We start from the raw sequence: 25,643 nt of genomic DNA, 5'->3' as shown, positions 1-25,643 counted from the left end.
ATTTTTAAAATATGAAAATCGGTACCAAACCAGTTTAGGACCAATTTCGATTCTTAAGAATCGATATCGGACTGATCCAGTTACAAAATAGACCGAACCCAATGTAATCGATTTTCAGATATTTTTTTACACCCTAATTACATGTGTTGGAGAGGTAAGAATTAGGGGGCTAATTTATTCATACAAAATTATAAGTTAGAGTTGAGAACCTAATTCATTCAGCAAATGAATTGGGTCAGGTTAGTGTTGATTCATATACAACATAAAAATCAATTTGACACAATTCAAATTGAATATGCTACCTTTGAAATTGTTAATTTTTATTACAATTTATGAACATAATACAGATATAATACAAGAATTGGTGGATTAAGATGAGAAATTTAACTTGATTAACCAAACAAGTCGCATTAAGATTGATTTACACATAACATAATATTAACTACACATGATCTAAACTTGGAAAGAAATTGCCATCCCTAGACTTGGAAAGTATGCTCGATAAAAACTTATCAAAACTTATAAAAATTAAGATTAATAGTTACTTCCTTAACCATAAATAATAAATAAATCCATCACTTTTATGCATAAGAATTCTTGTTCAAATAACTCTTTCCTAATTAATTATATGACAGAAAAGATAAAAGGCATGTTTAAACACCTTAAAACTTCTCATAATTTCATTCACATACATTCTTCAAATACTAACACTTTTCAATTTCAAAATTTTAAATTATTTATCTAATCATCACTTAATTATTATCCAAATACAAAAATCAATCTAATTTTTATAAATTTTAAAATAAAAATATATTAAAAATTATATTCAAATAATTTTTAAATTTTTATAATATTTTTATTTAATCTTTTTTTCTACTTTTTTTTAACCAAATTATACTATTTAACACAAATTATTTTACTAATATTTCACGAAATTACGAGATCCTGCAAGTGTCACACATGCAACCACTTCCTCCATCTTCGGCCTGACGTCGTTGTCACTTGTCACTTCAATAAGGCCAAAAGCTTAAGCGCTTAAAAGTACAACTATCGTACGTCTCTGCACGGTGCAGAATCCGAGCCTGATCATTTAAATAGAGTCTTCCTCTTTTTTATCGCTGAACCGCCTGTTGGGTGCAACATCTTTCTCTCATTTGATCTTCTTGTTCTTGCTGTGAAAATGTCTCCGCTTTCAGATCTTGTCAACCTCAATCTCTCCGAGACCACTGAGAAGGTGATCGCCGAGTACATATGGTGAGCATTCTCAGATCTTAATGTCTCTTTCTCATTGCTTTTTTGTTCCTTTTAAATTTCTTTCAATGTAAATGAAGAATCACCTTGATAGATAGTGCGTTTTTCATTAAAGTTGGAGTCTTTCTGTTTCTGGGTACATCCCATTGTTGTGATATGGCTGTGTTTTTCTTGGAGCTTTTTCTGCTATGCATGATTCGATTAGCTGCTGCATTCTTGTTTCATGATAGGGTATCCTTCAGTGATATCTGTCGTTCTGTTACTGCGTCTCTCGCTATACATTTCTCACTGATCATGTGATTAGTATTATTTTTCAGCTCTCCCTCTCTTAGTTTTTTTTTTTTTTTTCCTTTTTATAATGATCTCTTCTTCGAACCGATTATCTTTGTAATATATTTTTTCTCTGTTTTATGTTTTTCTGTTCTCGTGTTAAAATTGATCCGTTAATCCGTCTATTAATTTATGAACAGGATCGGTGGGTCTGGTATGGACATTAGAAGCAAAGCCAGGGTAATTTCTTTTCTTCTGTTCGTTTCTTTTTCTTTTTTTGGCATTTATATAATAATGTTTTTTATGTTATGGTTATTTTTTTTTTCAATATTTATTTTCGATGGAACAGACTCTTCCTGGACCAGTTAGTGATCCTGCAAAACTTCCAAAGTGGAACTATGATGGTTCTAGCACAGGCCAAGCTCCTGGGGATGACAGTGAAGTCATCTTACAGTATAATGGACCACACACTCTCTTTCTCAAATAATTATTTATTTCTCTATTCCTTTTGATAATTGGTTTTTTTTTTTTTTTTTTTTTTTGGTGTATTAAAATAGTCCCCAAGCGATTTTCAGGGATCCATTTAGGAGGGGCCATAACATTCTTGTAAGTATTTTTCACTTAATTAATGTGAACTTCTTTTGTTTAACTTATTGAACAGACAGATTTTTTGTTATTGTCCATTACCAGTAAAATTAAGCTGTTTAATTATTATCGAATTTAACTCCATAGGTTATATGTGATGCCTATACCCCGGCCGGAGAGCCTATTTCAACAAATAAGAGATACAATGCTGCAAAAGTTTTTAGCCATCCTGATGTTGTTGCTGAAGAACCTTGGTATGTTCTAACTTTTGGGGTTTCGAGTATTTCTTTGACAAGTTCTATCCTGTTCTTGTTTATTAATCTTTTTTGTTTGTATATTTATCCACGAATATGCATATAGTTTCTCTCAAGTTTAACGTAAACAAACAGGTATGGTATAGAGCAGGAGTACACCTTGTTGCAAAAAGATGTAAAATGGCCAATGGGGTGGCCTCGCGGTGGTTATCCTGGACCACAGGTGACATATATTTCTCTTTGCCAATTTACAGTTTTTGATTGTATGGTATTCGTTGTTTGACTACCTGATTAAGTCTCCAGTTTTTCTGGATTTCCCTGTTCCAAAATTCTGTTGAAATTAGAAATCCTGGCCTCTAGTTTGTCATCCTCAGTGTTTTATGTATCTCCTTACCCTAACTTGGTTACAGAAGATAGGAATTGAGCAGGTCCTTAGGGTCTGGTTTCATTTATTTCAAGCCAGGAACGTCCTCTATAAAACATCTCGTGTTTCCGTCAATGTGGCACTTCTAGCATTTAGTATTCTGAGCAACATGACCACATTTTTTAGGGAATGGTCATGTTTGATACAAGAGTAGCATGCTGTTAATACTATATTTCATCTGGATTTGAGTGACCCTGATTCTAGTTGACTACTTAATGCTCATTTTCTCTGTTCATACAAGTCTTCTCCATGCCGTTTATGCATGGTGTAAGTGGAAGTGTGTGTTTGATTACAGGGTCCGTACTACTGCGGTGTTGGTGCTGATAAGGCCTTTGGCCGTGATATTGTGGATTCTCATTACAAAGCCTGTCTTTATGCTGGCATCAACATCAGTGGCGTCAATGGAGAAGTGATGCCGGGACAGGTAAAAGAAATTAATTTCTTGTTTGGTTTTCTTTCGACTTCTGCTTTTTTGATCTTTGCCGATTTTCTCAGCTTCTGTTGTATGTGGTTTAGTTCCAAACAGTTACTGTCTTAACCTATTTTGTAGTGGGAATTCCAAGTTGGCCCCGTCGCTGGTATCTCTGCAGGAGATGAGCTCTGGGTTGCTCGTTATATTCTAGAGGTTATATAATCTAGTTTTCCTAACTGTTGAAATCTTAAAATGTGATGGTGATCGCTTTTTATTCAAACTTCATGGAAAAAACAATGTTCCTCAAGACACGTTTTCTGTATTGCCAGAGGATTACAGAGATAGCTGGAGTAACACTTACCTTTGATCCCAAACCTATTGAGGTTAGATTGTCTCCGGTCTCTCATTGTGGGAATTACTTTGGTTTGTAAAAATTGTTTTGTGTATTAACTTTGACAACTCATTATCACCAGGGCGACTGGAATGGGGCTGGTGCTCACACTAACTATAGGTAAAGTACGAGATCTATCATTAATATATATTTGTTGTTAATATGTTCCCAATGGCTTGAAGGAGTTGTGTAATAATATGGTTTGTAATAATATGTTAATTCGCTTGAAGTTGTGTATGTAATTGTGATATCTCTCCCTTGTTTTACTTTTGGTGAATTCAGCACCAAGTCCATGAGAACTGATGGAGGGTATGAAGTCATCAAAAAAGCTATTGAAAAGCTCGGATTAAAGCACAAAGAGCACATTGCAGCTTATGGGGAGGGCAACGACCGCCGTCTCACCGGAAAGCATGAAACGGCAGACATCAAAAACTTCTTATGGGTAAAAAGTTCCACCTCCATGTTTTAACTAATGGAATAGTTAGAAGAGAAGCAGTCTGAGTTTCTGGGGGGGCATGTGATGTGAGGATTGCCCGACCAGAGTGATGATTTGCGATTCATGCACCTGTATTCTCATTCTGTATGGAATTATACATATGAATCAATTTCTAATAGCTTTTAAACTAGAAACTGTTATCTTTTAGAGTGCTTTATTTCATAATTTAACACAATGCTGAATCCTTTTGCATCTGGTTATGGACAGGGAGTGGCAAACCGAGGAGCCTCCGTTAGAGTTGGTAGAGAGACAGAGAGAAATGGGAAAGGTTATTTCGAGGACAGGAGGCCTGCTTCTAACATGGATCCATATGTGGTGACCTCCATGATTGCAGAGACCACCATCCTCTGGCATCCATGAGAACATTATTCAAACCATTCCCTCGTGGTTGATCGTTTATCTTTGTCCCCAATGTTTGCCATTGCCGTCTTTAAAAGGACCAGCATTACCAAGCTGTGCCCCCCTTTTGTTCCATTTAGTATTTGCCTCCTCTTCTTGCCTGTATTTGGACAAGAACAATACATAAATGGGCAAAGCCTAATAGTTATTGGCTATTGTTTCTGTTTGGTTTCTTTGTTTTCTTATGTGAATAACTTGGAACTGAAACTGTCAATATGTTTTGGTGTCTTATGCGGATGCATGTATCCTACTCCTTGCGCTTGTTCTATGTAGCTAAGATTTGAAGCCTTAAACGTAGATCGGATGGAAGAGAGCTTCCCTATGGAGTAGCCAGTTGACGCTTGACGCTTGGCATTTAGAACTACTGGGTCTACACAAAGATATTATATATATAATAAGTGGAACTTTGATTTTATGACAGGTGTTGAAAGCAACTTTGTTTGTTTTGGCAAACAGAGCCACGTTATCTTTGTCCTGGACCATGAATCTTCCATCATTCAACCTACGTATCTTTGTGGATAATGATGGCAGCACCACCTTCTCTTCTCTTCTCTCTCTCTCTCTCTCTCTCTGAATCAACAATTTCTGCCCGACTGAGTCACGCATCCACCCACTAACTGATTGGCTTGAAACGTCATTCATCTCCTTCCGCCGTGACATCAACATGCATAGACGTGTCATCCCAAGTAATCTTCTTCTTCTTTCATTTGTTGTTCACTACTAATGCATGTTGAGCTCTGACATCCTTTGAAGGCAGAGTATTGTAATATTTATTTATTAGCCAGATTTTGCATTTAGTTGGCTTAATAGACCAACTTTTAGAAGGATCTGTCTGATAAAAAAAACTTCGATTCTTGCCTTTCATGGCGATTCAATGAGGTCTACAAGACTACGATTACTCTTCAAAACTGCATGTTTGATCCAACAAGGCGAAACTGTGTACACAGTTTGGTGTTTGTGGTTGAGAAGATACGCAGCCTGTGTTAAAAATATCACTGTATTTTTTAGGAATATTCTTTATGTGTATTTGCATTACTTTACATGTCATATGTTTGTTAGGACTCTTCTGTTATTTTGCTCTTTGTCATGCCGAGGTAAGGCCTCAATTGTATAAAGCCACTAATGCCTCATTGTATCCATTCAGTTTAGTGAAGAAAGATTCTTCCATACTATTTTTGTCAGAGTATAAGAGAACTCTTGAGAAAAGAGTTTTCCTTCCTTTTTCTCGGTTGCCAAACAACATTCATGGCTAACCCCAACGATCCTAACCCTCAATCTATCACGAACCTTGATCATCCTTCAAACCCATATTATCTTCATCATTCAGAAAGTCCAGGTGCAATGCTTGTTTCTCAACCCCTCTCTGTTTCAGGGGATAACTATCACAGCTGGCGTAAATCCATGCTCATTGCCTTAGAGGCCAAAAACAAACATGTCTTCCTAGATGGCTCCATTTCTCGTCCCTCTGATAATGATACTCTTTTTGGTTTGTGGTGCCGCTGCAACAAGATGATTTTTTTCTTGGATTCTCAATGCTGTCTACAAAGAGATAGCTAATAGCTTTACACAGCCAATGCTCAAGAGGTTTGTGATGATTTGCATGATCGTTTTTCTCAAGCAGATTTTGCACGCATTTTTCAACTATAAAGGTAGATTTTTGGCCTCTCCCAAGGTTCCCTTTTAGTTTCTACTTATTTCACTCTTCTCAAAAGACATATGGGATGAGCTTAGCAACTATAAACCCCTACCTGTTTGCACCTGTGGTGCTCTCAAATAAGTCATTGCTGTACAACACTCTGAGTATGTCATGCAATTCCTTGTTAGCCTCAATGAATCATTTGCTGTTGTCCAAGCCCAAATTCTCCTCATGATACCCCTTCCACCCATAAACCAAGTTTTTTCCCTAGTCCACCAAGAAGAAAGACAGTGTGAAATCCTCCTTACTAATCTTATAGAACCCATGGCCCTTCTGTCTCGCCAAGACCCTGGTCTACCCACAAGACAAGCTCTTTCTCGTGGCAAGGATAGACCACTCTACAATATTGTGGCTTCTTGGGGCATACTGTTGAACTCTGCTACAAGCTGCATGGATACCCACCTGGTTTCAAGTCCAAAAATAAAGCATATGCAGCTAATGTGTCTATTGCATTAGGTTCTATTCATGCTACTTTTGATTTTCTATTTAACCCTCATGTTTCTCCACCTGTGGCGACACCTGTTATGTCCTTCACCATAGAACAATACCAGCAACTTATCTCCATGCTCAATTCCACCTCTGCGAAGCCAATAGGTTATACTACTCAGTCTGCTAACTTAGCCTTCTCTCACAGCCTCATAGGTACAACATGTTTTTCTTCTTCCCACTATGTGTCTTGCCCCTCCAACACTTGGAAAATTGACACTGGTGCCTCGGATCATATGATCAATGATCCTTCTCTATTTACCTCTGTTGTCCCTTGTTGTTCCCTTGCTAAACTCCCAAATAACACCTATATTTATGTTTCTCACAAAGGCACAGTTCAGCTTTCCCCTAATTTGATTTTACTCAGTGTCCTTTGTGTTCCTGATTTTCTTTTTAACTTAATTTTTGCTAGCAAGCTAAGCATTGATTCTCACTATTGGCTTTTTTTTTTGCCTGATTCCTGCTTGATACCAGACCTAACTAGCAAGAGGATGATTGGAGTGGGTGCAGAAAATGATGGCTTATACTTTCACAAGTAGACTGCCTTGAATAACTCTGTCTCTAGTATTCCTGTTGCTCCTTCTTGTTTTGATTTATGGCATTTTCAACTTAGGCATGTTTCTGCCTCTAGGATGAGTTTATTACAGAAACTACATTCTAGCATTTCATGTTCAGACTCTTTTCATTGTACTACTTGTCCTCTAGAAAAATAGAAACGTTTACCTTTCAATATTAGTAATTCCATTGCATCTCACCCTTTTGATTTAATCCATAGTGACATTTGGGGACCGTTTTCTGTACCCACTCACTCTGGTTTTAAATACTTCCTTACAATTGTTGATGATTGCACTATATGCACTTGGACTTACTTGGTGAAACACAAGTTTGATACTAGATCCATTTTAGAATCCTTTTTTGCTCTTGTATCTACTCAGTTTGGCTATGCTATTAAAAATATTCGCGCTGATAATGGCTTAGAGTTCCTAATGACTGAATTTTACAAATCAAAAGGATGTATCCATCAGAGATCTTGCATTGAAACCCCTCAACAGAATGCTAAGGTAGAAAGAAAGCACCAACACCTCTTAAACATTGCTAGAGCTCTCAAATATCTCAAATTTCAATCTGGGGTTCTATTCTCTTTTTGGGGTGATTGTGTTATGATTGCAACTTGCCTAATCAATAGGATTCCCTCTCCTGTCATAGGTAACATCTCATCATATACTGCTCTCTATAAACACAGTCCATCCCTTAGTCATCTTAGAGTTTTTGGATCCCTTTGCTAAGCCACAACACCTTTTACTCATATACATAAATTCTCAGCTCGTGTAATCAATGCATTTTCATTGGATACCCTTATGCTACAAAGGGTTATAAGTTGTTTGAACTTGCCACTAAAACTGTCTTCGTTTCTAGGGATGTAATTTTTCACGAGAATATTTTTCTCTTCCTCACTTTTGTTTTGCCACCCCCTCCCCCCCATGCACTGATAATTTCTCACTTGTTCTCCCCATTTCATTGCCTGATATTAATCCTGATGATACTTACTTTCTCATACTGATTATGTTCCTTCACAGTGTTTTACTGATATTTCTCACCATGAACCTCCTTCTTCCCTTTCTATACCTCCTCTAATACCTACTCGTACCTCTACTAGAAGCCGAAGGATTCCTGGCTACCTGTTTGACGTCCATCACCAGCTTCTTCCTTCTCAAACCTCACTCCAGCCTTCCTTTACTGCAACTGGTCCTCTACAGGCAGGTAATCCTCATCATTTAGCTCCCACTCTCTCTCATCATCAACTCTCACCTCCACATAAAGCTTTCATTTTAAATTTATCTACCATTTATGAACCCAAATCTTTTCATGAGGCTATGAGCTACCCTCGCTAGAGAGAGGCTATGACAGCTGAGATAATAGCCCTAGAAGCTAATCAGACATGACAATTGACCACTCTACCTGTTGGTAAGACCCGTATTGGATGCAAGTAGGTTTCCAAAGTAAAACTCAAGTCAAATGGGTCAATTGAGAGGTAGAAGGTCAGATTAGTGGCCAAAGGTTATATACCCAACTAGAAGGATTCAATTACTTTGAAACATTCACCTGTTCTTAAAATGGTAACTATTAGGACTATTTTAGCACTTGCTTCAATTTTTAATTGGCATCTCATTCAACTAGATGTCAATAATGCATTTATGCATGGTAAACTTCAGGAGGAAGTCTATATGAATCTGCCTTCAAGGTTTGCTAAACAGGGGGAGAAACAGGCCGTATGCAAACTACTTAAGTCTCTTTATGGCTTGAAATAAGCCTTAAAACAATAGTTTAACAAATTCTCAGAAACATTAGTCACTCATGGTTTTATTCAATCTGCTGCAAACCATTCACTTTTCACTAAAGTCACGGATCCCTCATTCATAGCCTTACTTGTGTATGTAGATGATATCCTAATAGCCTATAATGACATGAATGAAGTTGAGAAACTTAAAACTATTTTTGAACGGTAAGTTTACATTAAAGAACTTAGGATCCTTAAAGTATTTTGGGCATTGAGATAGCCAAATCAGTAGAGGGTATCACACTCAACCAAAGAAAATATGTCTTGGAAATACTTGAAGACAGTGAAATGTTGGGAAGTAAGGTGCAGAATTTTCCATGGAGCAAAATTTGAAACTTAGGCTGCATTTGGTTCTCAAACTCAGTTGAGTTGCCTTTACTTTTAGAACAAGTTCAACGTCCAAACGCACAATTTGAGCCATTTTCAGTAGAGTTCAAATGTGAACTTGGTGTGAGCCCCACATATGTGCTACTTTCTTCCACTGCACTGATGCAATTCTTGCATTGATGGCTGGGCCCCACCTGAAGGCTAACACCGCATTGCATTTTGGACTACAAGCAGTCCGTTACGAACATTTTACAATTTTTCTCTTTTTTATTGCAAGTTTGGCACCAATTTTGTGGGGGACATGTCTGACATATGAACAGTAATAGAATGTTGGGACCCAATATCTTTTTATCTTCACATAAATATATTTAAACTCACTTTAACATCCAAACATATTTAAAACTCATCTTAAATGGGATTCACAAAACTCACTCAACCATATCAAGTTACTACTATTCATAAAAAACTCAGCTCAACTCAACATCCAAATGCAACCTTAGTAGAATAGAAGGTAATTTACTAAAAGATGCAACTTCATATAGGAGGCTAATTGGTCGATTGATATACCTTACCATCACAAGACCAAACATCTCATATGCAGTGCAAGTCCTTTCTCAGTTCATGGACAAACCTAGGCACACGCATCTTGCAGCAGCACATAAAGTACTGCAGTACGTCAAAGGGACACCTGGACAAGGTTTCTTTTTGTCCTCAAAATCAAAGCTGCATTTAAAGGGGTTTGTAGATGCAGATTAGGCAGGCTGTGTAGACACAAGGAGAAGTGTCATTGGTTTTTGCATCTTTCTTGGGGAGTCATTGATTTCCTGGAGGTCCAAGAAATAGTCATCAGTCTCTAGGAGTTCTGCTGAAGCAGAATATAGGTCTATGGCATCAACCGTGTGTGAATTGATATGGTTGGTACAATTGCTTAAAGATTGCATATTCCTCATCATCATCAAACATTGCTATTTTGTGACAACAAGCAGCCTTGTATACAATTGTCAATTCTATCTTCCACGAGAGGACAAAGCACATTGACATCGATTGTCACATAGTGAGGGAAAAGCTTCAAGCTGGGTCAATTAAAACACTGCATGTCAAGAGCAACATGCAACTAGCAAATATCTTCACAAAGGCTATAGGACAAAAATAGTTTGAAGTTTTGATTTCCAAGATGAAACTATTAAACATACATAGTCCATCTTGAGGGAGAGTGTTAAAAATGTCATTGTATTTTTTAGGAATATTCTTTATGTGTATTTGCATTACTTTACATGTCAGAAGTTTGTTAGGATTCTTCTATTATTTTGCTCTCTGTCATGCCGAGGTAAGGCCTCAATTGTATAAAGTAACCATTAAGGCCTCATTGTATTCATTCAATGCAGTGAAGAAAGAGTCTTCTTCCATATAGCTGTCTTTCCATTTTTGTCAGCCTAGATGGAAGCTTAACTGGTGGGGAAGGGAGGATGCATTTCTAACAGCAAATGATTCTTGTTGGATTGAGACATTTAAGGTTCAGAAATAGCTGTATGGTGATCCCTGTTTTAGTCCAACTACTTTGGTGTTCCCATCATTTCCTATAACGTCTCGATCTCGAAGGTCCAGAACTCCTGTTAATTGATAATCAACTTTGATATTTTTAATATATTCTCCATGTCCAATAGATATTTTCAAAGACTCCAAATCAAACATAAAATTCTCTAATATGATTAACTATATATACTAATCCATCAGATTCTCAATACAGTAACCCAAATAAAATAGATCAACTTCTCCACATGTCTCAATTAACGTAATAAAATGAAATAGGGTTTAAATAAGTCTTCATAATCATCTAAACATACTGAAATCCATTTATTGAATAAATAAATCCACCAACAGTACTAGTACCCCTAGGTACTCAACTACTATACTCGACTAATCTTGTCCATGTACTCTATTACTAATCCTCAGCTGAACCATCAAACTCATTTGAAATATTGTGAAGATAAATGGGTGAGTTATTAACAACTTAGTAAGTAGAAAACATATACTAGTATGTAAATATGAGGATTTAACAAAGTTCCGAATGCGGAACAAAATATTTACTTTCAAAATACAGAGTCAAAACATGTTACAAAATATCAGAGCAAAACTTTCAGAAAACATTCTTATTCCAAAAATCCTTTGGCATATCATAAACTAATACATCATCTTCATATCATATTGAAGTATCACAATAGGATAGAGACCACGTTTAACCCCCGTTGTAGGGTTATAAACCACTATTATACCCGTAGCGGAGTCGTATACCATTGTTATACCTGTGGCAAGGCCGTATATTACTATTATACCCGTGGTAGAGCCGTATACCACTATTATACCAGTGACAAGGCCTTAACAGAAACGGAATAGAAACAACATCGGAAGTAGATTATAATTAAATATAGAATAAAAAATGCATGCCAAGATTTTTCAGATGATACATCGTATCAAAACAGAGGGTATCGAATAGTTTTAGATCATTTCACATATTCAAAATAATCGAATCAAAGCATCTTCATTTAATCAAAGCAAAAATTTTTAAATCTCATATTCACTCTTTTTTGCTGTTTAGAAACAAAATGTTAAAATAAGTTTATGTCTACATCAGTCATGACATAAAATATTTCATTTTTATATAGATTTTATGAGTAAGTAAAACACATATCCGAGGTTGTTTTCAGGTTTCTTTTAAAAATTTTAAAAAAACATACATATTTTCAAAATTAACCTCAGTCATTTTCTTTTATGCAAAGTCTAGTATAGAAATCCCGCTTATCTGACTCTTCAACTTTTAAAAAAAATCCTCACAACAGTATTAAGCAAAAATGATCGTCATCTAGATATAAATAAACACACTATAAATTAATACAATTAATTTATCACATCTAAGATAAATTAATACATCATAACCAAACAACTCCATGACAATAAATTTCGTGGTTCCAATTCCTCCAACCCAGTGGTTACTCAACTCCAATCCAAAAAAAGTATTACTTCACAAATCTCGCCCATTTGAGGCATTCACACATATCCCACCACTGCACACAACGTCAAATCACATTACAAATTTCATTCTAACACTTTGCATGTCACATCTACCACGTGGCCAATACCCATTTTATCTCAACACTTCCCCAGGCACAACCACCACATCACCACTATACATTTTATTTCAACATTTCACATGGGCACTCGACCACTATACAAATTCACAATCCAATGCCACAAATTCATTCCCACACTTCACATAAAAATTCCAATCACAACCACATAGCCTAAAAATCACAAGTCCAACACAAACATCAATAAAATTACTGCTAACTAACACCAGTCGTTCATGTCACAACGGTACCATGCAAAATGCCAGACGAAAACTCGAAAATACTATACCTAATTTTGTGCGATGGTCCATCAAATTTAGAGAGAAACAACGCTATCTAAGGCATTGGAGACATCCTTGGCGGCACTTCAAAATAGAGACTATGAAAGCCACGACCTCCACTAGTCAAATGAGTTACCCTACAACACAGAGAGAGCAAAATGAGTGATGGAAAGAGAAAACAGAGAGAATCGAAAAGAGGGCTTATGGGTTAAGAGATATTAAACAGAGAAATCAGAGAGAGTAACACATCAGAGGGGGAAGAAATGCCAGCTTGGTGGCGCACGGTGGCACACGACGGCTTTGTCTTCATGATTATAACTAGGGGTTGGCTAGGTTAAGGGAGTGATGCCATGTGACCGTGTAGTGCAACTAAGGGAGGCAAAGGAACTAGCTGTGTGTGGCGGAGGGGTGGGTGGTGCCGCTTACAAGTGCAGATAGGGAGAGATTAACAGAGAGATCACCAGGAGAGAGAGAGAGAGAGATTACCGGCATCGTGGTGTAGGGCTTGACTTGTTATGTTTTCCAATTGTGTTTGATGGATTATGGCACTTTAAGGGGCCAGCACCTCCAAGACTAATAGGAAAGAAATGGGCTCGATGCCTTCTATTAATGATAACATGAATTTAAATAATACAAATCCCATAATAACTGCTTAGATCCACTACTCACTAACTGACCCACTAATTACTAGACTGACTCCAAATGACCTATTAACATAAGACTCGGTCAACACATGATAACATAAAGACATAGTCTAAACAGATAAAAGAAATATCAAGAAGCATCTGGAATGCATCAGCACGTGCAGATCTCCTTAACCCTCAGATGCATCTAACAGCCCACGATGGACCAGACAAGAGGGGCTCGTGACAGACGGCAGCGCTCAGTGAGTGTGATACGGCGGCTAGAGACTGGAATCAAAGGAGTGGGACGTGAAGGAGAGGGGTGGCGCTCAATGTAGGGGCTTGGTACGATGGGCTAGGGTGGCGTGAAGACCTAGTGGAGGCGGCCACGATGTCAATGAACCAGAAGAGGGAGGAACAACAGAGAGAGTGAGACGTGGGGAAGGGGAAGTTCAATGCAAAGGAGAACGAAGGCATCGGAGGAGTAGTTGTGGAGTGAGAAACTGATGTGAGGGAGAGAGTGGAGATTTGGAACCGAAATAGCATTTTTTGAGGGAGGGGGCTTTACTTGGTGTTGTGGCTGCGTGAAAACGGGGCGGAAATGTGGTATTAGGGGTTGGGGGAAAGAAAAAGGAAGATGGAGAAGTTGAGGGGAGTGAACGTTTTGCATTTTTTTTGGGTTGGGTTTGGCACTTGGCTTGGGCCCTGGGCTGGGGTGTTACATTCCCTATTCTTTCATTCAATAAATAAAATTAAAATAAAATATAATAATAATAATAATAAAATAATAATAATAATAATAATAACCCTTCTGCGAAGCTGTACCTGTTGCAAAAAAATAGACTTTCCCATGGGTTTTAACGAAGTTGCGACACTGGAATACCTGCTCGATCCACTGCTAAAAGATCTCTAGCCTCTTGTGGCGGTGACGAACGGCACAGAAACTCTTGAGTTCTCCCCATTTGCTATATGCTTGGCCAGCCAACCCCCAACTTGGTTGGCTTCTCTGACCACATGTGAGATGGTTATATCAAAACAAGACACTGGTATTTTAATTCTCTTGAATGCCAATCCCTGACTTCAGCCAGATAACTACTAATTAATGGGATATAAACCCGAAAGCGAGTTTGTGTACCCGGCTATCTATCATGTCCATATTCAATTTCTTCCATAAGCTGAGATCATTCAGAAGAGCTTGAGATTGGCAAACTATTATCAAAGGATAATCGGATACAAAAAGGAAAGAACTATGTATGTCACAATGACCATTTTGTAGTGGAATCCATCATATCAGAAGTGTCTTTATTGATATATATATGCTGGTTTGAAGTGTTGGAGTCTCCCGCCCAACAATTCTCGACAAGCTTTTGGTGCTGATAGGTATATTCTTTGTTGCGGAATCTATCACTCCGAGTAGCTTGGCATCTACTATAAACTGTAACAACGGTATCCAAGATGGTTTACAAACTTTGCATCAAGCTTTTTAACCTTTTTGTTTGGATGCAACAACAGTTTGGTGGTGTTGTTTTCATGGGAAATGAATCAGACTGCAGATTTCTTTGTCAAAGATAACGCCAATGGCACCTCGAAGGAATCTTTGGATCAGCATAGTATTCCTCTATAGAGGTAAAAAGGCTTTTCAACACTCGAGACGGGTTTTTCATTTCTTAGTTGATTTGTAAATGAGTTCTGTCATGTACAGTGCAGATGAGAGCAGGATCCAATGGCTGGTGGGGACCATTGTCAAACCTTTGTTTCTTTTTTGTTTTTGTTTTTTTTTTTTTGGGAAAGAAAAAGAACAGTTTCACCCCTGCTTTGTTTTAAAAAGATAACAAAATAAGTTATCATTTACTTTTATATTTCATATTTATAGTTTTTTTTTTTAAATTTATAAAGATATTTTTTATAAGATATAAAAGTATTTTTTATAAAATATGAGATATAAGGCGTTGAATTTAAACAAAAAACAAAATATCCTTCGACCTCCAAAAATCTAAAAAGCTGTGGGCGTATTACAGATAGGCATTCAGGTGAATAGGTTGATCCTCCCATAGGGTCTCTATTGATTAAATCCTATTCGCTTTCACCCTACCAAACCATTGCTGGCACTAGAATACAAAACTCTAACTATTCATTAGAAAAAATCTTTGAAGATACATTATATAATTACTGTTTCTTCTTGATCAAACCCATATGATCAAATAGTATAATGAATAAAAGAGGACAAGAAAGTTTTAACCTTTAGTCATCATTCTCGAATATCCAGATCCAGACTATAGGACAATTTGAAAGAAGCTTAAAGACAAATGAAAAGAGGATGAAACATCAGTTTCAAACCATGCAGAAAACGGAGTGTGGGACAATTACAAGACATCCTTTCTTTTCTTCTTGGTTAAGAGAAAAATAGCAGCAGCAATGAGCTTAGGCTTCTGCAGCAAGATAGTTTAGATCTCATATCAATTATTTTTCTTTATAAATCATTCCACTGGTTTAGAACCCTCATGATCTGTGCATATACGAACCAAAGCAATATTAATTGATTACCATCTTAATCAACATAATCTTGTGAATTGGCTGTAGTTCTTGCCCAAGCATCCGATTCCTATCTTAATCATCTAAACCTGGTGAATTTATTCCATATTTCATCCCTCATGATCTGTGCATATACGAAGGAATGAAAAAATGACAGGAAGAACTGACTGATATGAATAAACAGAACCGAGAAATTATGGGAAATCAAGAACAGTGAAATCCATCATTCTCAAGACTAGTCAGTTTATATTACAAAGACTACCATGTCATGTATATCGAAAAAGGTATATACAATGGAAACAGGGGAAAAAAAAACAGAGAAAACAGGGGAGAAAAAGAACAGAGAAAACAGAGAAACCCTCTGTCTCTGTTTACAGAGATGGCATAAAGACAACCCATCTTCACTTTTCAGCACCTTAGTTCAATATCCTAAGAATAATCACCCATAAAGGTTCAGCAAGATAATCCCAAGGGTGAGCGAGAAAGCTGCCGTTGGATCTCCCGGAGCACCAGTCTCATCTCCGGCTGTTCCTGAGACCAGTCTATGATTTTCTCGGATTCCTGCTTAATCTTTCGGACTTGGCTATGCACCGGAAAACCCTTCTGCTCGATCCCATCTTTCTTTTCGCTCGTCTTGTTTTGGCGGCTGCTGCTGCTGTTGTTCTTCACGTTATCCATCTTCTCCGGGCTAACAGAAACTCGGCAAAACTCTCTAGGATATATTAGGGCTGTCTCCTCTGTATGTCTATCTAAACCTATCGACCTATATCTCTGTCTCTGCAACTGCTAAAACTAATAAGAACCAATAAGGGCAGCTGTGTGCGCCAATATATATAGAAAGGGGAGAGAGAGAGAGAGAGAGAGAGAGAGAGAGAGAGAGGATGATTCAACGTTAAGACGTAAGAAGGCAGGAAAGCGAAGTTTGGTAGGAAAGAACCACCTTTGGATCTACATGAGACGACTGTATTGGACCTTGTTCATGAAATATTTAGAAATAATTGTGTGGGGTAAGATCACTGCAGAGATCATGGATATGATGTTCCTGTACTCTTGCTTGCCGTCAGATATGGTAGAGATCATGCCCATTGATTAGGTGGGTCACCACCAAAAGGGCATGAACATTAAAAAAAAAAAAGATGATTTTTCATCACCATACTATTAAAATTTAAATACCCTTTTCAAATGGCTTTGCTTTGAAGCTAATCCAAAAAAATTAAATATAATTAGCTGAAATCAATCTGTTTTTGGTAATTAATGATCTTTGCAGTTGATGGGATGATTTTCTTTATGATATCTTAGGAATTTTTGGTTTTTTATAAAGTGTGAACACTGTAATGAACATCTTGAAAGTCATATTTTGAAAGCTTGAAATGGTATGGTGTGTGGCCACGAGTATTACCAAAAGCTCTTCCTGCGGGGCAAAAGATGGACTGAATCTGGTATTTTTTTTTTTTTTTTTTTATCTTAATCATGGTTGATAGAATAAATCACCTTAAATGCGACATCGCCACGCGTAATTAATTAAAAATGACAAGATTTAGGACGAAAGATAATATTACTTATAAAAACGTTTGAAATATGTAGAATATAAGGTCTCGTTTGAATTTAGAGTTGAAATGAGATGAAAGTTGATTAAAATATTATTAAGAATATTATTTTTTAATATTATTATTATTTTGAAATTTGAAAAAATTGAATTGTTTATTATATTTTGTGTGAAAATTTGAAAAAATTGTAATGATGAGATGAGTTGAGATCACTTTTTAATCCAAACAGGACCTAAATGTTTTGATACACCCAACATATCATAACAACCTTCAACATGCGTAAGCATATAAATGTATGGGTAATGATAGGATTACTACTTATTTACTATCTATTTACCACTTATAGTATATTTATTATTTTATCATTTTCTTTTAAATATTTTTTTAACATTCTTAATCATTAAGAAAAAATTAAAAAAATATAGAATTTTATTAATATTCACTTCCTTAACCATTAAGTAAATAAATAAATTAAAAAAATCAAATACAAAAAGAGTAGTAAATAAGTAATAAAAAAATATAGAATTTTATTAATTTTCCTAAATGTATTGATATTTTGACAGATTTCATAATAAATAGTATGTTTACACATCAACTTATAAATTGCAAAACTCATTAAGGCTTATTTAAGTTCAAGAATTAGGCCATTGCTCAATCCTAATTGTTAGGTTCAAACCAAAATAATCAAATAAAATAATCAAATAGAAGTGCTAAAGATACAATTGATAATCTTAAAAATTTCTTTATATGTATATATATATTTATAAATAATTAAAAATTATTAGGCAGTTGATTTCTTGAAAAATTCATATACGGTGGAGATGGGCAAAGGGTCTTCTTACCAAGTCAAGCCCTCGTTTTTCAAGATTAATGTTTACTATGTGCAGGGTTTCAAACATGGTAAGAACCAAACCCATGAAGAAGAACTCAAAAAACAGTGCGGACTCGAAACAGTCAAAGATGAGATAATATCTTGGTCCTTGTTCCTATCCACAGTGCTTACGTTGCTTGCTTGACGTGTGGCATTTGGCTCACAACCAACAGCCGCAGGATTAATGCGGTGGCAGTTGAGGTAGTTAAGTTTGTTCCTAATTCTTCTTCTTCTTCTTCCTCCTCCTCCCTGTTTTTTTTTTTTTTTTTTGGGTCATCTATTCCCATTTATCTATCAACCTCAAGATTCCCATTGAAATGGATAAACCCAAAAGTGGGCATAGCTATTTGAAAGTTTTAGTCAACAGATGGCACATTCACATTGGTCTAATTATGGGTCGTATTGGAATGTTTCAAACCTTAAGAAAAATCAAAATTTGCTCATTCTACCATGACGATCATCCTACCATAACTAATAGCTCATTCTACGATCAACTATCACGATGATCATTTTAGGATAATTGTTGGCGTATAGTTACAAGAAAATGATCTGTACAGTCTTATGATGTGTAAAGTTCGCGCATTCTCTTTAAAAAAATAGATAAATTTTATACTAACATGAAAAATTCACATTTTAATAGTGGGTCATACTATTTTTTAAAGAGAGTGTGCGAGACTTGCACACAGTTACAATAATATCCTATAAAAATGCATGATATGAGTTCTTCACAACAAAAATAATGAACATGTCTAGGTACAGACGTTTTGACGCACCCATCTGTGGACGAACATGACATAGCAATCAACTTTAATTATTCAAAGAAAGATGAAACCGTCCGTTTCTCATTCTTCTTCTTCTTCTTCTGTGTTTTTTATTTTAATTTTTTTTATTAAAAAAAATGCACCGTTTCAATTAAATCCCATCTTCCCACATTTTCATTTCAATTTTGTCTCTCCCTTCATCAACACACACCGTTTCATTAAACTCAATCCGTGCGCATGGGATTTAATTAAAATGAGAGTTGAGATGATAGATATATTTCACTTGTAAACCAATTATATAATACCACATAATGAGATGATGGGAAGATGATGAAAGTTGAAATGATGAATATATTTTTTCTTCAATTAAATCCCATATTCCCACATTTTCATTTCAATTTTGTCTGCCCCCTTCATCAACACACCGTTTCATTAAACCTAGGCCGTGTGCATGGCTACACGAATTCGCCTTCAACAAGAATTTTTCAAATAATATAAATATAACTATTTTACAATTTTTACGCGTTAAAGATAATGGTACGAATTAATGAATATAACTTAACTGTCAACTTAATTAATTTGTATTGCTTAAGAAAAAAAAAACTTATTTATTTATTTTTTCTTAATTTCCAAAATCACAATATTGGAGATAACTTATTATCGAAGAAAAAAAAAATTGCTGCCGACTGATCAATTCATGAAAAGAAATTAAATTGAAGAAGAAGATATGACCCCACGAGAAGAAACTAATTTTGACATTATACTGATCAACAAAAATCGCAGGTTTTCACGCGCACACTACCAAATCAATCATATCAAATATAACTAATTTGACGATCCTCAGCCGCATTTTCACTCCACATGAACACGCTTGGCTGTTTATTTTTCCTTCTATTAGGAAAAGATTCAACTGGTTCACATGCACTAATTGATAAAGCAAAATGGTACTGAACCATCAACGTTTTGGCAGGGACGGCTCAATAGATTTTGAGGGGATAAGTTAAAACGGAGTTTTTTTCTTGTTTCAAATTAATTTGGTTATATCAAAATATATGTTTATTTAAAAATTATTCTTTTTATTTTTTCAGATGCAAAATTACTAATTAAATTTTTTATATTCAAGTTCTTCTAATATCTCATTCTCAATTGATAATATGACTAATCTATTTAATCTTTCATGTGACATTGATAATCTTAGATAAGATTTTATCAGTTTTAATTTTGAAAAACTTCTTTATGCAAAAGCAAAAGCAACAGTAATAGATATTGTCAATAAAATTCTGTAAGCGATACATCTATTTGGAAAAGAATCTAGTCATTTTATTTAATTTAATATATCAATAAGTGTGCTTTCTACTATTGGTAAAATTTCTTTTAAAACTTTGAGTTTAAAAAATAAATCTAAACCATCAATATCATATTTCAAAAAGCTTTCAAGATTAAGGCAATTTGAATGCAAACCACCATCATCAAGTGATTTCAATTTCTTGCTATTAAATAGAAAACCAAAAATATTTTTATATATTTGAAATTGTTCAAAACTGTTTTGAATTGAAAAAATTGTTTGATCTACTATAAATAAAAAATAATTAATTCTAAAAGATTGTTCTGCAGATTGTGTTGTCTCCTCATTGACATTTTCATCAAACTGTTTTTTTCTATGATTTATTCGTTTTGCTCTAAATACGGGTTCTATTTATATGCTAATTGCAATCTCTTTCGATGCAATCATAATAGATTTAAATTCATTTTCTCTATAATCTTGAAAAAAAGAAATCAGACCTTTTAACTGATCAATGGCAACATCTATATGCATATATTTGGATTGCAGACTTTTACTTATAGTATTGACCGCAAATAATATATCATACCATATGGTCATGCCTAACATGAATTCAAAGTTCTCAATTTCATATGCTACTAAACAATTAGCTTCACTTTTTATTTTAGGATCTTCAATTATGTTTCCTAGTTGCAATAAAACTTCTCTTATTTGTGGAGTTTGAAATTTTATTGTTTCGATACTTTCAGTTCGACTTTTCGAAAATGTTTGTGAGAGTGGCTTAAGAGTTAGAATCGACACATTATCTTGCAAAATCTTCCATTAATTTCTTAGGAGTTCTTTTCATTTTGTCCTCGAAATGGTAAAATATTTTTACCAAGGGTTTTTACAACAACAACAATTCTCAATAACACTTTGTGCCAATAATCTTTTTCTTTGTTAATTTGTTCTTGGACTTTTTTGTCAATTGTTTTATGTTTTTAACAATCTCATTTCTAAATCAAGCAGTAATGTTAGTAATTGCTCATTGGTTGTTTTATGGCTTTTAAGCTTAGCACTAAGATTTTTCCAGTCATCGGTTCCTTCATTAGCTAGTTAGCTTATACTAAGCTTTGAATTAAACAACTTGCAACAAAAGCAGAATTCTCTATTCAAGTCTTTTGAATACACTAACCATTTGCTATCATGTTTCTCTCCATTTGATAAGTTTCATATATAATATGTAGTGGAAAAATGTCTAGAGTTCTCATCCTTAGAAAAGTTTATATCGTTATATCTAATTGGACCATTTTCTACTAATAGATCTCTTAATTTTGTATCAACATATTTCTATTGAGCAGGGTCATAAATATTCGAAGGAATAGAATCAGATATGTCCTCAGTATTTTTATTTTCTTCTATACCTTTCCCAAATTCTCTAGCAATAATTGTAGCAGTATATGTTTTAGCACTATCCTCATATCCATTTTGTTGGGCTTGTGATGTTGTTTCATTATCTCTATATCCCTTTTGTTGTATTTCTTGATTTATTTTATTATCTTGTGGTCCTAATTGATGTGTTTCTTGATTATCTACAAATATTTCACCTAAATTTTCTACTATATTTTGTTTATTAGTAGTAACAAATTTATTTAAAGATCCTTTTTGGAATTCAATCAATTTTTCTATTCTTCTTCTTCTCCTTTTTCTTTTTTATGTTTCTCATATCCAAATACATATTTTCTATTAGACATATTTCTTAGTAGAAAAGAACAATATCCACTATATAAAATCTTAATATGCTTATGAATGTTCTAGAATAAAATAAATATTAACATAATTCAATAGAACCTCATTTAGCAAATGAGATTCACTTTTATATAACAAATGACCTTCACTTTTATATAAAATTGTTAATATGCATACTAAAATAAAATATCTTAGTGTTAATATCCAAAATCAAGAAATAAACTATACACTAGAAGAACTGAAAGAGAAAGAAACAAAATTTGAAAAATAGTCCAGGAATAGGTGGCCTATGGATCATGTGAATTATAAAAGCTATGGTCGATTGAAGTCTTGAAGAAGAAGACAAGAAACAACCAAGGATGTTGTAGAAAACAAGTCATTCACGTGACTCTTTTATTGCCACAAAACTTAACTATATATATATATATAAAACGAAAATTCATTGTATATACAAACTGTAGATCAGGTTAATCAGCTTTACTTATTTTACCTTCATCACCAAAGCACAACAGAGTTGCTCAACGTCTACCAGTGTGATTGGAGACAATGGAGAGGCTGCCAGTACCAAATATGAGCAAGATGGATGCAAGAGAGAGATTAGAGAATGGAGACTAGAGTACAAAAGTGATGAAATAAAGTTTGTTGATTTTAAGTATAGAAGGAGAGTTTATGAGATGTTCTGTTGGAATTTTTTTTTTTATATATATATATATATATTCACTTTGTAGAGATAGATTGGAACCATCGAATTTACAATCACTATTGTGACTTTTGGCTTTCTTAAAGGAAGTTGCAGAGTCAATGTAATTAAATAAAAATTTAAATATTTTTTTATAATTGTTAGTCTTTTTTTTTTTTTTTTACTATGGAGTTGAGAATTGATTTTTTCAATTTTCAATATCAACGTCTCTTTGTTTAGTTTAGATAATTTAATTTTTTTTTAAGATTTTTTTAACTATTTTTTTTTTTAATATTTTCTGATGCCTTCTTCTACTATGGGCCTTAGGCAACCACCTAACTCGCCTTATGGGAGAGCGGGCCCTGCGTCTTGGTTCTAGGTTTAAGCCATGTGAATATGGAATATGTGATCAATGATCACCATAAGCATGCATGTCATGATGTTTGAAGTTGATCGCATGGGTAACATGTGAATCTCGGCCTGTCATGTTTAGTGTCATTTCTTTAGAAAAATACTTGGTCTACATAAATTTTTTATAAATTGACGTAATTTAATGTAATCTGTTACACTATAAAACTCTTCTAAAGTATTATATTGAACTATTGAGCTTTGTGAACTTGAAAGTTTACCTGTCTCATATGTCATAGGATTGGAGTACCATACCATATTTATCTCATAACTAATCATTTGATCTTTATTAGGCGTGTGGATAATCATCCAATGCTCTGACCATAAGCTCCAAAACGGTGCTATTGGTTATCAAGTAATTATTAGATAATCTCGAAATACAAATTAACATGTGTTACTCCTAAATTTTTATAAGATGACATATCATGATTAAAAAATAGTGTTTATGTAAGCAATTTTAATAGCATGTCATCTTTTGATTCGATGGACATACCACATCATTCATACTCATAATATTTAATAATTTTCCCTCGTTATCTAATTAATTAACTCAATAGAAAAATTTAAAAGAAAAATGCTAGCTAGGACATTACAAAACTATCCCACCAAAAAAAATAAAATAAAATAAAATAAAATAAAATAAAAAAAGGGGTAGAAGGACAAATACATGTGAACAACATTAATAATACACTACAAAGGTCTCGACGGCCAAGCCAATTTTTTGTATTTTAGCCGTTTTATTGGTTCATCACGTTTGTGTCTGTGTTTAAAATGTTTAATCAACTAACATATATTAATATGAGTATTATTGAAATATCAATTTTGACCTGATCATGAAGTAACCACATAATTTGTACTTTTCTTTGCAAACCCATTAAGCATTAATGATGATTTGAAATCATAAGCATACTTAATGCGTTAGGTCAGCCCCAACCATAAAAGTACTGATTAAGCTCATGATCTAACTTCATGAGTTGTGATCTAATTAATTTGTCTTATATAGTAATGCTATATACAGTTTTAAGTATGCAAGTTTCATACAGTACTCTGTTTAAAAAATTGTGAGATCCAATACTGTTAAAATTTAAAAAGTATGGTTTTCTTTTTTTTATATGAGTATTAGATTTATCCACTTTTTTTCAATCTATTAAAAACGAGTAGTACCATGATCATGAATTGTTCATTCATCAATTTGAAGATTTCCAACCACCTAGCACGTAGAACTACTAGATGTTTTTCTTCTCTTTTGGTCAGATTTCGGAATGATGTTAGGCTGATTTTCGTTCTTCCTCAACAACTTAATGAAGATAGAAGTCAAGTTTGTTTTGTAGCAACCGTCTTTCTGATGATGATCACTTTGTTGTTTATCCATTTTGACATTTCAGTTCGTAGGATGTTTTCCGTGGTTTGTTTTGAGAAAGCTGTTTACGCGGAGCTCTAGATATTGATATCCTAACTAACAGATATACACAAATGAAATTAGAGAAATGATATTTACAGTTATAAAGTCATGTGCAAGTGTCGTACATTTTTTTAAAAAAAAATAAATAAATATGAAATTCATATGAAAAATTTAAATTTTAATAATACACTCCTTTATTTTTTAAAAAGATTGTTCAACGCTTGCACAAATCATGATTATATCTAACATTACTAATAAAATTAATAGAAACACCAAACATATAATTGCCTATTAATGTTAAGTTAAAGAAAGATATTATAAATAACTAGCGCGTATATACATGATTGTCGGAGAAGCTCGTCTAAAAAACCTATGTGACTTTGGAGATAATTCTCTGAAGAACAATTATGATATTCTTCATCTGCCATTCTATAGCGGACTAATGGGACACATTTTACGTGGTTTCAGATGTACCAAGGTCTATGACTCTATAATATTAATATTGCTCATTGCCACCCTTCTAATTAAACATGACATATATATCTACGAAGACTTTATTTTAATAGTAAGATGAGATGAGATGAGATGTAAATATTAGTGAAATGATTTGTGAATAGTAATAAAATAATTGAGTTAATATGTTTTATGGACCGGATTTTGAGAAATGAGAGAGTAAAAGTTGAGTAAAAATATTATAAAGTTAAAATATTATTAGAATATAATTTTTGTTTTTGTATTTGAAAAAGTTGAATTGTTTTTTATATTTTGTATGAAATTTTGGAAAAGTTGTAATGATTATATAAAAAAGTTGAAGATTTGAAATTAAAAAGTGTTTGTATTTATATGAAAATTTGGATATTAGAAGAGATGAAACATAATGAATTGAGAGGATTTTGTTATCCAAACCATGCCTAAATGTATCTGATCATCTCCATGTACACCAATTGGTTTTAATTTCTTGAATGAAAATTAGTAATACCATCAGCATGCAAAATCGAGCAATATTAACAATTTGAGATTTCCCAATAATAATATCAAAACCCCAAAACTTATTTTGATATAAACGAAATAAAGG

General features: G+C 34.3%; 2 protein-coding genes across 2 annotated transcripts; one reads left to right on the top strand and one right to left on the bottom strand.

The window, feature by feature from the left end:
• Positions 1-991: 991 nt before the first annotated feature.
• Positions 992-7,394, top strand: LOC121244699 (glutamine synthetase nodule isozyme-like). Its single transcript, XM_041142876.1, has 12 exons — positions 992-1,254; positions 1,722-1,761; positions 1,871-1,974; positions 2,079-2,127; positions 2,254-2,360; positions 2,496-2,583; positions 3,080-3,208; positions 3,335-3,409; positions 3,526-3,579; positions 3,670-3,707; positions 3,870-4,029; positions 4,291-7,394. The coding sequence occupies exons 1-12, from the start codon at positions 1,181-1,183 to the stop codon at positions 4,441-4,443; spliced, it is 1,071 nt and encodes a 356-aa protein (XP_040998810.1). The 5' UTR covers positions 992-1,180; the 3' UTR covers positions 4,444-7,394.
• An 8,706-nt stretch (positions 7,395-16,100) lies between these two features.
• LOC121244700 lies at positions 16,101-16,794 on the bottom strand. The gene has a single exon (XM_041142877.1). The coding sequence runs from the start codon at positions 16,566-16,568 to the stop codon at positions 16,344-16,346; it is 225 nt and encodes a 74-aa protein (XP_040998811.1). The 5' UTR covers positions 16,569-16,794; the 3' UTR covers positions 16,101-16,343.
• Between the last annotated feature and the right edge of the window lie 8,849 nt (positions 16,795-25,643).

The sequence above is a fragment of the Juglans microcarpa x Juglans regia genome, chromosome 8S (assembly GCF_004785595.1).
Source record: "Juglans microcarpa x Juglans regia isolate MS1-56 chromosome 8S, Jm3101_v1.0, whole genome shotgun sequence".
Lineage (NCBI taxonomy): Eukaryota > Viridiplantae > Streptophyta > Magnoliopsida > Fagales > Juglandaceae > Juglans > Juglans microcarpa x Juglans regia.
The sequence above is the reverse complement of the archived record's forward strand: the minus strand, read 5'-3'. Positions and strand labels throughout refer to the sequence as shown.